A 15,052-nucleotide genomic window follows, 5' to 3' on the forward strand; every position below is an offset into this window, starting at 1 on the left:
ATAGATTTTAAAGTAGACTACAATGCTAAGTCAATGACATTTTACGTGTCCCATTGAGCCACAGGTGTGGGTTCGACACTTTAAAGCTTTTTTGTAGTCTTTTATTCCATGACCCATTTTCTCTGTATTGCTATGGAAAATATATATTCAATATGATAACAAAGAAAAAAACATATGAACACATTTTCGATCAAGGTCTTAATAACTTTATTTCTCTTTCATTTCGTTGACCAGCATCGAAACCAGACTATTCTTTAGGCGGATACACTGCACGATGGGATCTTGGTGCACATGAGCTCTGGAAAGAAATACACCATACGATTAGTCAAGCATATGCACTCTCTCAATATTAAATTGTCCAGGACAGGCACTGATTTAAAAGAATATCACAGTGAACAACTATGCTTTGTTTGTTTATAGCTGTTGATTGGAGTGAACTGAACTGGTGGACCAGATATGAAGGTGCGTATGTTTTATTACATTCACCTGCAAAATGACATTCAATATAAGAGCACTGAAAAATATTATGTGCACAAAAATACATTTCATGATTTTATATGCTAAGACCTTGGTATGCTGATTGTCGCGCAGTAATTAGAGGTTCCGGAATAATTTTGACCGCCTGCGGTTCTTTAGCGTGTACCCAAAATGCACAATACCAGAGGGTCTTTCTATTCCACCTTCATTAAAGTGCGATCACCGCGGCCAGAATGGAAACTGCAACCTCGACCTCAGCAACGTAACGTCATAACTATGGATGCACCGTGGCCAGGCAGGGATCAAATACTGCTTTACCTGCTCTGTCATTTATATGATGGAATGTTTGCTCTGCCACAAACAATATATTGATAGAACGAGAAAGCCAATGCTACCTGAATGCTAAATAAAATGGACATCGTATGAACTCAGCCAAGAAAATTCCGAAAGTTGTCACAGAGCATTATGAACTGCTAGGTAACAATTTCAAAGACAAATGAGACAGCATATTTTAAGACCAACTTTTTGTGAGCACAAATAGATAATATGCGATCGTACGTACGTTACCCACAAGTTCAGTTCGTTGCAATCAACAGGTATATATTGTTTAAGATGGAGCTCTTGTATACACTTGGTAAACGACTGGCAAAAATGCAGCTAACAGCGTTTAAATGAGCGAAGTGTTGTAGTTAGTGTAGAGCGGATCGTATGACCCGTGCCACTCTATTACTTCTTTTTCCATACGCAACACCATTTATTAACACTTTGGTCTTTAAGTTATTAAAAGCACACCGATAATTTAGGCGAGATAATTTGGCGCAGGATAAATGCTCAGTGCTAGGTCAGAAACTGGTGGCGTCGATCGCATTCGCTATGAGCACTTACTTTTTACGCTTGTAGAAGAGGGGAGACATTATGGCTGCATTCGATTGACGACATATGAGCCGACCTGTTTTTTTTTTGATGATCTGTGCTTACAATACCAGTGTCATTCATTTTCGACCAAGAACGAATTCCTCGACTGGTATCGGCTCTCTTCCGCGGCTTGCGCTAATAAGCGAATCGCAATCAAGAAATTCTATCCCGATCGTAATTGCAAAGTGTGACGCACGTATAAAACGTGGCCATGTCACCGTTCCTGACACTTATTTAATCACAACTTCATGACCATACAATAAAAGACGGAATAATAGAAAGACTGTTGTTAGAAATGACTGTGGAATGAGTCATACTGCAAGCTTACCACGTACAAAACATTAAATTAAAAAATTAAATATCGCAGTATTACTTGCCACGATCACAATCTGATTCTGAAGCATGCCGCAGTGGCGGACTTCCAGAATCATTTTGACACCCTGGGGTTGGTTAAAGGGATCGTAAATGTGAGTACACGAGTGTTTTTGCATTTTGCCCCATCGAATGCGGTTGTGGCGGCCACAGTCGAACCCGCGACGTCGAGCTCCACAGCGCATCGCCCGAGCCATTAAGCTACCGCGGCAGGTATACGGACGAGCATGCGAAAAGAGGAACCGGCATCCTTGTTTTAAGTGGGTCAAGTGCTTAAGACGATGAGCAAAACGTGAACAAGGTGAATGCAGAAGCCATTCATTTGGATTCCTCTTTTTTTTTTCAGCCGGCGTGTCAGACGCCCTTGACACGCCGGCTAACACGCGTGCGTTGACAGACCGGGAAGGGAGGGGGGGGGGGTAAGGGGGTAGTTCTGGCTTTGACCTTGCGCACAGCGTTCCTTTACTCTCAATTCGACACGCTAACACACTTTCCCTCGTTTCCGCACCCTCCCGCCTCATTCCCTCTCCTCTTTAGAAGAACCCCACCTATATATACTGTGGCGAGGAAAGCGTACGTCGCCTTAAAGAAGACAAGTCCACTTGTCGAAACGGCTCCTGCATTCACCTTGTTCACGTTTTCCTCATCGTCTTGAATTTCCATTCCCGCATTCCCCGTCTTTTCGCCTAAGTGTTTAAGTGTTTTAAATGCGGTTCAACACATCGCATGTCACGACCTCAACGGCAGCAGAACTAACGGCCCTGCGTCAAGCACTGGAATTCATCGATTCTCAAAAAACCTAGAAAATGGTCTTTATTCTGTGATTCAAAACCAGCATTACAGTGCACGCAGTCAGTTCTCCGACACGGATGACATGACCAATTGACATGCGAAATCACGAAACTTTATCATCACGTTCAACAAAAAGGTCACGAGGTCGTTTTTCAATGGGTACCTGGCCATTGTGGAATCAGTGGCAATAATTCCGCCGATAACGCTGTTCGTACAGCACATCAAGAAGAGCACAGAGTTCTAATTCCGCTTTCGAGGACAGACGCCACAAGACAGCTTCGACACCTGGCACGCAGTCTCACACTGACCGAGTGGACCTCGCCAAACTTACCGACTTATACGACTGCATTGACTAAACCCCTCCTTGCAACTCCGAGCTCCACTCGGACTTCCTCCACATGAAGCTACGCTTCTCTGTCGCCTTTGGTTAGGAGTTGCCTTCACAAAGGCATACTCTACATTAATTGGAGTGACTGACAGTGCAGCATGCGAGCTCTGTGGCACCGAAGAAAACATCGACCAGCTGCTGTGCCACTGTCCACGAGACACACCAGAGAGACAAGAACTTGCCAAAGCTTTCCAAAAACTGTACAATGGGCCGCTTTCTGTGCAGGTGCTGCTGGAGCACCGCCCCCATCGCTCGTCGGCCCATAAAGCGGTGAAGGCGCTTTTGTGCTTCTCAAGGACGGCGGGCTTGTGCGACCATCTGTGACTATTAATGCAATTTCTCTAAGACTACACACGTCAGCAAACTCACCGCATTTTCCTTCTTTCCTTCCCTCCTCTCTCTCCTTGTTATTTTTGTTTTCCCTCTTGCCCATACCCCCGGTGTAGGGTAGCCAATTGGAGGTTATTCTGGTTAACCTCCCTGCCTTCTACTTATATCTTTCCCTCCTTGTTGCAGTGAAATTCAAGTGATATGGCCATGACTACCCTGCCTAATTTATAATCCTAGTATAGAGGCCGGGTCGCAAATTGTTCAGCTTAAACCGATGATGTGCCCCAAACCTTTGCGCTCGACTGAAGGCGTGTGCGACCCGTTACGCAGGCATATCGGACCTCACGCCTGCGCTGCACCGGCACCGCGCAAGCTGTTTTGACACCGGTTCCGCCTGACGTGGGAGAGGCCCGCATCAGTCCGAGACTAATGCCTCAGGATCTAAATGAAGTTCTTCATACCACACCACACCGCTGCCGCGCACCACACAGGAATTAAACATTCACCTGGGAGAGCCGCATGAACACACAACACGAGAAATGTGCTCCCCGAAGATAAGAACTATCATCGGCGCCACTGTTGCACCGCTCCTTCCTTCGTGCACGCTCCCACGCAGCAGCCGATGGCAAACCTCAGCGTCACACACGTGCTCTGTTGTTATCCGGAACGATTGTGGCACAGACGGGATGCAAGCACATAGCACTTTTCGTCTTCCAACTTTTTCACAAAAAAGCGTCTCATTATCGTACTACAGCAAACACACACGTGCTACGAGCAGACCACACAGACCACGCGCACACGGAGACTACAAAAATATGCAAAATGGCGACCAAGAAAACGTCCGAAAAAAAAACAATGTTGCCAATTTCGTTTTTAGAAATGTACGGTCTAACACGTTTAAAAATAACTTTTTTATTTATATCCAGTAACCTTTTTCAAAGCTGTAAGCTTTGAACAAAGGCTGATACACTAAAATATGCTGTTGCGCGAACAGCTGTTGACTGCGTTAACACAGTGCTTTAGCATCGAGGGTAATGTAGGGGCTTGGCCTCGGAGATGTCGGAGATGTACATGTTGTAGGCACGCCATTTTAATCTGAGGCCACAACTAAACCATGGTAAATGGCGAGCATGCCGACGCTCACATCACTGATACTGCTTATTACTATATATAAAGAAAGCAGAAAATAAGAAAAACAGCCAAACAACTCGCTGCTGCTCTTCCTTATTTGTCGTTCTTTTTTGTTATTGCAAGCGACGGAGAACAGCTGCAACAAGCTGCAACTGCTAGGGTGCCTGAATGGTCCTCTCCTTTCTCACTTCTCCGAAGCGGCAGAGGGGACAGTGTGCTGTCACCTTGGCTGACCACAACCTTTTCTTCTCCTTACACTCTTCTGGTGAGGAGTTGTCACCGCTTGTCACATGCTTGTCATTCTGAGAAGAACGCCCTTGTTCTGAGCGATGGTGCGTTTTCGGCGACTCTAGCACTATCCAAGGCTCCTTTCTTCCCACGTCAACCAGGTTAGTAGGTGGGGGGGTCGCCGAGGCCAATGTAACGAATTTTGATGTGTTGAGTACGTGTTAGCTCTCTGGCACGCAGCACCTTCAGGCGCCAAGTCTCCTTTCCATGTGACAACGGCCAGTGGCGTAGCTAGGTCATCTGGCACCCGGGGCCCTTAGCTCTTCTGTCACCCCCCCCCCCCCTCGGGTGTAGTCGAGGAAGGCGAGGATGTCGACAATTTTCGGGTGTCTTCAGACGTATATGACACCCCCCCCCCCCCCCTCCTCCTGGCCCCGTACACCCGGGGTTCACGGCCCCTCGGCCCCCCCTGTTGCTACGCCACTGACAACGGTAAGTCGATATGCCACCCGCATTCCCTCTTCTCGCCACCAGCCACGTCCTATGTTTAGGAAAAGCATATACGACGGGACCAATTTTACGGTAACTTACGGTGCCTTGCAACATTCACATAAACTGAACCACACAACTACTCAATGAACTTCATACGGACTCCCACTCCCACTGAACTGGGACAGAGTAGGAGTGAGAGTGGTAACGTCATTCATGTAAACTTAAGTTCATCCCATATCATACCTTATGTAAAAAAATTAAACGAGAAATCAATATAACGTCGCCAACGGAAAAAATTAGGGCGCGATGCACAACGAAAGTTTCATTGAACACTCGTTGTACTGGTTCAGTGAGTGTTCAAATTACATGCAATTCGACGTGAATCAATAGTAATACAAAGGAACCACAACGGAAATTCAACGCCCTTTTTTGTAAGGGTCGTGCGCTTCGGTATAAAGCAGAAAATGAAATAACCAATAAGGACGAAAAATGGAAGATTATAATGAGAGCAGAAGGAATATTATAATAGAGACGACTGCATACGATCGAGGAGCTTTACACGGAATATGAGCGCGAACATGTTTGCTCGATGCACTCTAATTGCAGACTGCTCCTTTCCTTCTGCCTGCTTTATCGCAATTCAGCTGAAGCAAAGTGCGACTGCTGACGCGAGTGCCAAACGCAGATGCCACCCTTTTTGCCTCGAGGTGGGCGGCTTGGTGGCGGCTGCGTACAAGCACAAGATGCGCTACGCCAATGCTGTTCATATCACTTCTGGGAACAATACAGCACTCGCTCCACTGCACCTTTGAAGGCAGAACCGAGGCAAACAAGCACATGGTCGAACGGAGCTGGGACCTCATTGAGCAACGCGATGCCCAGCTGCGCCCTCGGCGCTCCTTTTTGTCGTGTATAAGTTGTTTTCGATTTACCCTCTAGGCAGGCGTTATGCGTACGTCTGTCTATTTGCGGACGGCGGACGCAGACTCCGAAAGTAGTTCGCGTCATTTATTTATGATGTTGATTATCATGGTATATCTTTTTTTCTTGTTTGAGCATTGTAAACCGCCGGATAAATGCAGGCAGAATTCGATGAATTGTCAAAACCTATAGAAGTAGAAAGTAAGGAATATTCAAAACTATGACGTGGGAAATGTTGAGGAAGCAGTAAAACAAGACCGCAGCATGAAATCACGAAGAAGAAAACATAGGACAAACAAAATGTATGCACTAAAGATTAAGCTGGATACTGCCACCAGCAATTTTATGATATATTAAAAGCACCAGAAGAATTCTACACTGATCAGTACATCCAATACCCAGAGCAGCCACTCTACCTTCATTCGAAGTAGTGATGTACAGCGTACAGAAGCTCCTTCTATAACTAGCCATGAAGGTAGAAGGGCCTTTCAAGAAATGACTCGGGGAAAACTGGCAGGAGAAAATGGAATAACAGTCTATGAAATCAAATGTCGAGGAGATATCAGGCTTGAAAAGTTTGCGGACCTTTTTACTCAATGCCTCACGACTTCAAGTGTAGCAGAGAGCTGGAAAAGTGCCAAAATTATACTAATCCATAAAAAGGGAGACGGTAAAGACTTGAAGAATTATAAGCCCATTAGCTTGCTTTCATTACTGTATAAAATATTCACCAAGCTAATTTCCGATAGAATCAGGACAATACCTGCCTTCAATCAACGAAAAGAATAGGCTGGCTTCAGGAAGGAATAGTTTACCATGAATCAAGTCGTTGTCACCAATCAGGTAATTAGGAATTTTCGGAGCACAATCAAGCTCTCTATATGGCTCTCATATTTTATGAAAAGGCACTTCATTCAGCAGATATACCAGCAGTCATGGAAGCATTCGATAATCAAGGAGTACAGGAGGCATATGTGAGCATCTTCGAAAATATGTGCAACGATTCTACAACTACCTTTGCTTTTCCACAAGGGAAGTACCAAATTACCTATCACGAAAGCGGCAAGGCAAGGAGGTACAATCTTTCCGAGGCTATTCACTGCATGTTTACAAGTTGTATTCAAGATATTAGAGTGGGAAGGCTTAGGAGTGAGAATCAACGGCGAATATCCCAACAACCTTCGGTTTGCAGACGACATTGTCCGGTGCAGCAGCACTGAGGACGAATTGCAATAAATGATTCAGAACCCTAACTGTGCAAGAGTGGAGTTCAACATTAATATGCAGAAAATAAAAACTGGAAAAGATACAAGAATTTAGGATCGCCAGTCAAGGTTCGAATGCATACGGCATGCATTACGAAATTGTGACTGGGAGCTTACCACTGACGTTGAAAATAAGTCTACAATCATTGCATTCTACCGCTGAAAACGTATGCGGCAAGAATGTGGAGGTTAACAAAGAAGTTCGAGAACATGTTAAGGACCGTGGAAAGACCAATGCAAGGAAAATTGTTAGGCATAACGTTAAAAGACAGGAACAGAGAGGTGAGGATCAGAGAGCAAGCGGGGCTAGCCGATACCGTAGTTGACATAAAGATAGAAAAACTGGGGCTAGCCAAGCCATGTAATGCGTAGGGCAGATGGACCATTGGCCGGCAGACTATTATAGTTATAGAATAGGTGCCAAAGGAATAGAAGCGCAGTCGAGGACAGCAGAAAAGTAGGGGGGGTTATGAAATTACGAAACTTGCAGGTGCAAGTAGGAATCAGCTAGCGCAAGACAGGAGTAATAGAAGATCCCAGGGAAAGGCCCTCGTCCCGCAGTGGTCATAAAAATAGGCTGATTATGATAATGATGATCATGATATTCAGGACGAGCTCAGTTCACTGCCGAAGCTTCTGCCATGTGGTACTCAGCTGCAGCAGTGGTGAGTGATACGCGTGTAGGCATGTTGTTGAACACCACATAGTGATACAAGATCAGCACTATACGCGTCCTTCTGTTGCTCTTTCATCATGTCTATTATGACCCTACTTATTTCACTCTATAACTTGCCTAAACTGTTTGCCATCTAGCGATGTATCTCCCCGACACCCTCCGTCAGGGTACTCCAGCAGAATCTTGAGTTGTAATATGCGTAAGTTATCTACATCTTGTTTGTGTGGTTCCCCCTTCTAAGGTACCTTAAGAGCTACAGGTATTGTCAATAAATAAAACAAGAAATGCTGGTATATGTATTCTGCCTCACTGCTAGACCTCCCCCCTAATATATTTATCTAGCATTAAACGTTCTCCAAGTGATTTCGATGCCATGATAAGACTTAAAGAAAAGGTGCTAACATATTACTAATCTGCCTACAAATGAAAATGTATATCGAGAACTGAAGAAACCCCCACCCCCCCCTCACATACACACAGCACGTGCACACGTGAGCACCTACCTGTTCGGTTCTCTGACACACGAGAACCTGCCCAATCGCCTATTACTAAAACTATGCTAAACAAAAAAAATACAATAAAGACGCTAGGAAGCAATAAACAACAGCATGGAGGCCATTTTAAGGAGAACAGTAATACCTGCACGCTGGAGTAAAAGGGGTCATGTCGTCATAAGAGTGTTGCGCCCTGGCACAAATTGGGCAGACGTATCGCATTCATTGTGCGAAGGTGGGGACACAGCGAAGGATTGTTTTCATCTTTTGTTGTTGGAAAGAGGCTTTTTTTTCTGTAACATCTGCTCACGTCGTTTTTCTTTTGCCTCTATAGTTCGATCTAAATGAAGGAGAAGATCCGTGTTCAAGAACCCTACGATCAAGTGACTACGTTGGCTGAAGGAGAGTTTCTTTACGTTGACAAATAAAAAGTTATTTCACGAAGTAATATCTACACACAATATGGGCGCTTCACTGATTATTACTGCTGCCTTCAGTTTAGAGGTGAAGAGAGACAGAGAGAAAGGGAAACAAAAGAGAGGAAAGGCAGGGAAGTTAAACAAACACTCCTCCTGTTTTCTGCGGTGCACTGGGGGAAGGGGTATAGGAACGAAAGCAGGTAGAGTGGAAAATAAAAAAAGCACCAGCTTGACTTCGAAGCATTAGCTTGATTTAGAAACACTAAACTTGAAGGTGTGCGTTAGGTCTGTAAACGGACGCAGGTACCTGTAAACTTGACGTATTGCAATAATGATCGCATTGCTTCTGCGCCAACAACGCGTATAGTCATGGCCCAAGCATCTTCGGTTTCGAAAACGGTTTAGTGTATAGCCGGTTTAATGCTTCACGGAGAAAAACATGCGAAGTGCACGAGAACTACCGGGCACAAATCCAAAATGTGTTCAATAGCTTTTGTTCTGTTCTTCCGCAAGAGTAACACATGGGCGTCTCACCAGTTTCGATGTGCAATTATTAAGTGCTTGTTAATGCAACCTAGAGCCAGAGGCGGAACAACAATGTCGCCTCAGAGGCGGAAACTTTGGTGTCACTTGTAGATGTAGGCCATCGCTGGTAATAACTTCATCGACGAGGCCGCATGGTCCGCCTATATTGAAGCCCGAACAGCTCCGATCCCCTTATTCATAACTGGCATTGCCAGGAAACTATTTCATGGCGAAAGCTATAACACAGAAAAATTGGCATTATTCTAACCTCCCTCGAACTGTAACCTACATAGACTTGATCTTGAGGTTAGGAACGTTGGCTCTTTTGTCTGTCTTGCCGTACTTCGTCGCTCTACTCAGATATTTATATTCCTTAGAACGTTTTTATTTCTGCCTTTCCGTGTATATGCTTTTTAACGAAATAATATTATTCAATCAAATAATCAATCAATCATTTATTTACCGTACACAGGAACAACCACAAGGTTGCCATCGCACGCACACGCTGAAAAAAAGGGGGCAAAAAAGAAAAGAAAGCTGCAAGGAAACACTGGTAAAAAGAAACAATCAATGACCAGAACAATTTTGAAAGGAACAGTGCACATGTATAAAGGCGCATGCTGAATACAAGGAAAGAGAAAATTAAGAAAAATTAAACTATGGGGTTTTACGTGCCTAAACCACTTTGTGATTATGAGGCACGCCGTAGTGGGGGACTCCAGAAATTTCGACCGCCCGGGGTTCTTTAACGTGCGCCTAAATTTAAGAACACGGGTGTTTTCGCATTTCGCCCCCATCGAAATGCAGCCGCCGTGGCCGGGATTCGAACCCGCGGCTTCGTGCTTAGCAGCGCACAAAGAAAAAGAATAGCAGTTGCACAATGTGTGAAACTATGACACAAGAACGGAAAGACCGGCAAAAAGGAGTTATCAAAAATATCTAGATCATGAAAATAGGCGTTATAAAGACGCCGCAACTGTGGATGGTTGAATGCTGGCGACGACAGGCAGAATCAAGGAAAGGTCTACTTTCGCTGATGATCTCGCGCGGAATACAAAACACTATAGAACTGAGGTGGTCGGGGCATGTGAGCATACTGTGAAGGAGTTTCAGAGAAACGGGAGGTCAGCGCAATTGCGTCGGCAGTGAAGTTATGGCAATGGCGATAGTCTAAGAGTGCTATAACAAGTCCGGTGTCGTGTTAGGAAAGCGGTGATGACATATGTTTGGAAATTTTTTTCTGGACTGTTGTCTATAAAGTCAATGTTGGATCTAGAAATGCTACTCCAGATGACCAACGCGTATTAGACTTGCTGAAGACAGATTGTTATGTACAAACCGCGGAACGCTGTACTCTAAAAACTAGGGAGGATATTGCATGATTAAAGGGGCCACTTTACTCTTCAAAACATTGTTTTACTCTCGCAAAATCTCGAGTGAAGTGAAATACATTGTTCACTCTGTCAGCAAGGAGAGCGAAATGTTCTTGTCACTCTGTCCTTCTGATAGAGAGAAGAACGCCCGTTCAACTCTTGCGGCAATAGAGGACAAAACGTATCGCAAGCTCAATTTTCAACTGCAGAAGGCTGGCGCGAACATGGCAATATATCACTCACGCACGCTGAGCAAAGAGCACACTGTTTTGCTTGTAAGAGAACAGGCAGTCGCAGCGCAATGGGACGCGTATCCAGAGCTCTGGTTTTCCACTCTGAGTTGCCCTACCCCCCACGTGCACATCGCGAAGCAGCACAGCACCGGATAAAAGCGGGCAGGAACGAAGGCCATCCAAGGGAGATCGTGTGTCAGCCATCTTGCGCCACCGCGAAAACGGGGCAGACGTTCGTCACTCGCTGGATATAACAAAACATCCTCTACGGTAAGTGAATGCTAACTTATGTGCACATTCGGCGTATATGACATGCTATCACCAGGAAGTCGTCGCGAAGTTCAGCCGACGCGATTAACAAGGATGAGAAATTGGCAGCAAGATATTCTGCGACTGCTTGGGTTTCAACTCACGCACTCTCCACATTTACTAAAACGCTTGCGGATATGCTTCCAGAATTGTAATGTTGTGTTAAGTATTGCTTCAGAAATAATAAATATAGTAATAACATTAATTAAATTAACAGCACATATGAGACGGGTTATGCATAAAATTCACAGAGTCTCTTATGTTATCCCTAAGACGACTTGAAGGCAAAAGCCCAAATGCCGATGCGTTAAGGATGGACACAAGGCGTACACAACTCCTTTAATTCTCTTAGTCTACTTCGGTTAGGAATCCCTCTTAATTCACTTACTAATCCTCTTAATTAGATTAATCGCCTACCCTAATTCGTTTAATCATCCCCCTTATTTCGCTTTGCGTTCTCCGCTTAGCCATCCCTCCTAATTCCAAAGCTCGACACCTACGCAAGGTCATGGGTTTTATTTATTTATTTATATAAATTAGATATTTTTAAATTAATGGTGGTTAATTAACTTCGCCTTCATTAACACCAATGGACCTGGGTTCGACTCCCACCTATGGTCGTGGGTTCGACTGCAGTAACTCTATCTTATTTAACAGCGCTTTCACTAACACTCAATGGCTTGATTTGACTCACACAAACAATCGAGGGTTCGTAGCCTCTCGCACCTTTCGTGTCGTCGATGGGTTTTCGCTCAAGGTCGACTGGACGATAAAGCTTTCACTTTAACAAAAATGTGTTGGTAACTTGCTTCTAGACCAAATCGCGCTGCTTCCACCAGTAATCCCCTACGTGATATGGGCCTTATCAGCCACACGAAAATGAGGTTGATCGTCCTTTGTCCCATGGTAACAGCGGTGTTGCTGTACGTTCTGAGTTCTTTCTATACCCAGCACCTACAAGACAACACCGGTAACAGAGCACTCGTGCAGAATACGCAAAACACTGCGAATACGGCGCTACTACACGAGGGTTGTGCACGAACATACTTTGCAGCCACGCGTTGCGTCATGTCCTTTTTTATTCGCCATCATCGCAAGCGGTAGCTGTAGTTATCTTGACAATCTATACGTTACTTTGGTTAGTCTGGGGGAAATGGTCGCACTGCGTTCCCGCTTTCTGGTATCCTCTTGAGCTTATAGATGACAACGTCACGTACTCATACACGCTCACAGACAACCGCCTAGTTCCATGGTTATACAAGGCGCCGCATACTCGCATGCATTTAGAAGCAACGCATGAAAGCAAGCGCGAACAGACAGATCAGTGTGACTTCATTATTAAGCCAGCATCGTAGCCAGTACTGTATGCGCAAGCATTGTATGCTTCCGACAAAGCTGCTGCGAGCTGAGAGTGCACGTCAAATGATGCACATCTAGCGCAATAGAAAAACGAAAGATAACCTACAACAGAAGCTTGATTACGTCGCCTCGGAGATACACCGTTTCACCTGCTTGGTGCATGCTATGGGCCCAGATTATCTATTGCAGTGTTGCACTTTATGTAACACTACCCTAACGCTCCTGCTGTCCTAGCAGCAGGATGGGCCAGTAAAACATTTTCCTTTTGTATGCTAATATTTTACATGAAGTAATGTGTTCAACATTTATTGATTAATTTATCAAGCTTTCGGGAGAGATGAATGCGCAGACCATTCTTCGAATTTTAGCTTTAAGCTAAATTTAGCGTTCGGCGAATTGTGCAAGTGACAGAAGCGTTTTGTATCTACAGACAGGCTTCTTGACAAAGTGAAATAGAAAAAATTCATGGAGCACAAATGAAAGTTAAGCAAAAAACTGAAACAGCCCAGCTTCCAACCAGATTGCGCATACAAATTCCTGTAGGTGCCGATTTAGCTGAGCTTAAAGCTAGGCAATTCTGAAGAATCGTTGTAAATTTGCAAGAAATCTAATAAGCCGCATTTTACATCATGAATTCTTAAAATGACATCGTGCCGTGTTTTGTGACCTCAGCATTTATTTATTTATTTATTTATTTATTTATTTATTTATTTATTTATTTATTTATTTATTTATTTATTTATTTATTTATTTATTTATTATACCTCAAAGGCCCCAGAGATGGGGTATTACATGAGGGATGGGCTTTAACAAAACAGTGATTCGAGAGCAGCCTTGAAGTGATGAGTGTCAGAGTGGTGCGTGATGTCGGCAGACAGACCGTTCCAGTCCCTGGCGGTTTTCACAAAAAATGATCGTAGATGAGAGGTAGTCTGCGCCGGGGGAGGATACACGGCTTTGCTGTGGTTAATGCGGCTGGACTGACGATGAGCTGGTAGTATAGCTGAAATGTGGAGTGGTGAATGATAGAATTTGTGAAAAAGACACAGTCTAGAAATAAGAGGTCGCGATTCTAGATTAGTAAGACCGGCACGGGATTTTAGTTCAGACACGCTTGCATGATAAGAATATTCAGAGTAGATAAACCGGGCTGCATGGTTTTGAATTAATTCTAGTGTATTAAATAGGTTATGTTGATGAGGATCCCAGACAGAGCATGCATATTCTAACTTAGGGCGGACATATGTAACATAAGCTAACAATTTTACTGATGGGGGAGTAAGTCTTAGATTCCTGCGGAATCTGGGTGCACGTTCTAACATACATAATTCTAATTGAAAGATTAGCAAAAGCACAGTAGGTAGGCGTGACGAAAGCTTTGCAAGCAATTTCCTCACAGCGGCCGCTCTTAATATGATACGGCTACTTTTTTGTAGAGTTTTAATATGTAGAAAAGAGCTTCAAAATTTTGCGTAAAATATACTTCGGCTTTCTAATTATTTGAGTCGCGACGTCAATGGAGCACTGGCTCCGTATTTGGAGCCCCACTAATTGCAAAATAAGTTTTTCTGTAATCCATTCTTTCATCGTTAAGCGACGCGCATTAGAGCTCTTGGGGAAATTTAAAGCTTAATTGATTCGTGCCATAACGTTTTAATGTATGGTGGCAATTAACAAAGAAACCACTAAAGCGGGCGAAGCGTTAATGAAAACGCAGGCAACCACACACACACACACACACACACACACACACACACACACACACACACACACACACACACACACACACACATATATATATATATATATATATATATATATATATATATATATATATATATATATATATATATATATATATATCCTGCTGAAATCAGAAATAATCGAATAAGTATTACTTATAGGTGTCAGCTGAGTTAGCCGACGTCACCTACACTGCGACAATGCTGCGAGATTACTGCGCAGCATAAATTGGCGCACTAATACAGTGAGAGCTCTGGACGCTGGAGAAGCTTACGAGGTGTCATCAAATAAGTTGAATGTGTACTACTCAGCAACGCCCAACGTTAAATTCAATAGCTTTGAACTAAATAGCACACTCACTGATTTACGCTTTTAGCGTGTCTGCATGCACGCTCGCTCATGTGTGGTTTAGTGGCATAGTTCAATGGCTGGCATCTAACATGTCTATGACGGTGACAGGGTGTCTCATGTTGCTGTGCACACGCTATTACCGCAATAGTGTGTCAGTCACGCAGAGAAGTAGCGGCCAGCACAAGCAAAGTATACGTAAACAAAAGAGTAATGGGGGATTAAGACGCAGGGCGCCGCCACAAACAGAAAGCGTGAATGA

General features: G+C 44.2%; 1 protein-coding gene across 1 annotated transcript in view; it reads right to left on the reverse strand.

Moving 5' to 3' along the window:
* Nucleotides 1–205: 205 nt before the first annotated feature.
* The window catches only part of LOC135900015 (uncharacterized), a 193,094-nt gene continuing 178,247 nt past the window's right edge, over nucleotides 206–15,052 (reverse strand). Inside the window, exon 5 of the mRNA XM_070537765.1 lies at nucleotides 206–298. Within this exon, the coding sequence (XP_070393866.1) occupies nucleotides 255–298 (44 nt within the window). The 3' untranslated portion in view covers nucleotides 206–254. The remainder of the gene's footprint in view (nucleotides 299–15,052) is intronic.

The sequence above is a fragment of the Dermacentor albipictus genome, chromosome 4, assembly GCF_038994185.2.
Source record: "Dermacentor albipictus isolate Rhodes 1998 colony chromosome 4, USDA_Dalb.pri_finalv2, whole genome shotgun sequence".
In the NCBI taxonomy this organism is placed as follows: Eukaryota; Metazoa; Arthropoda; class Arachnida; order Ixodida; family Ixodidae; genus Dermacentor; species Dermacentor albipictus.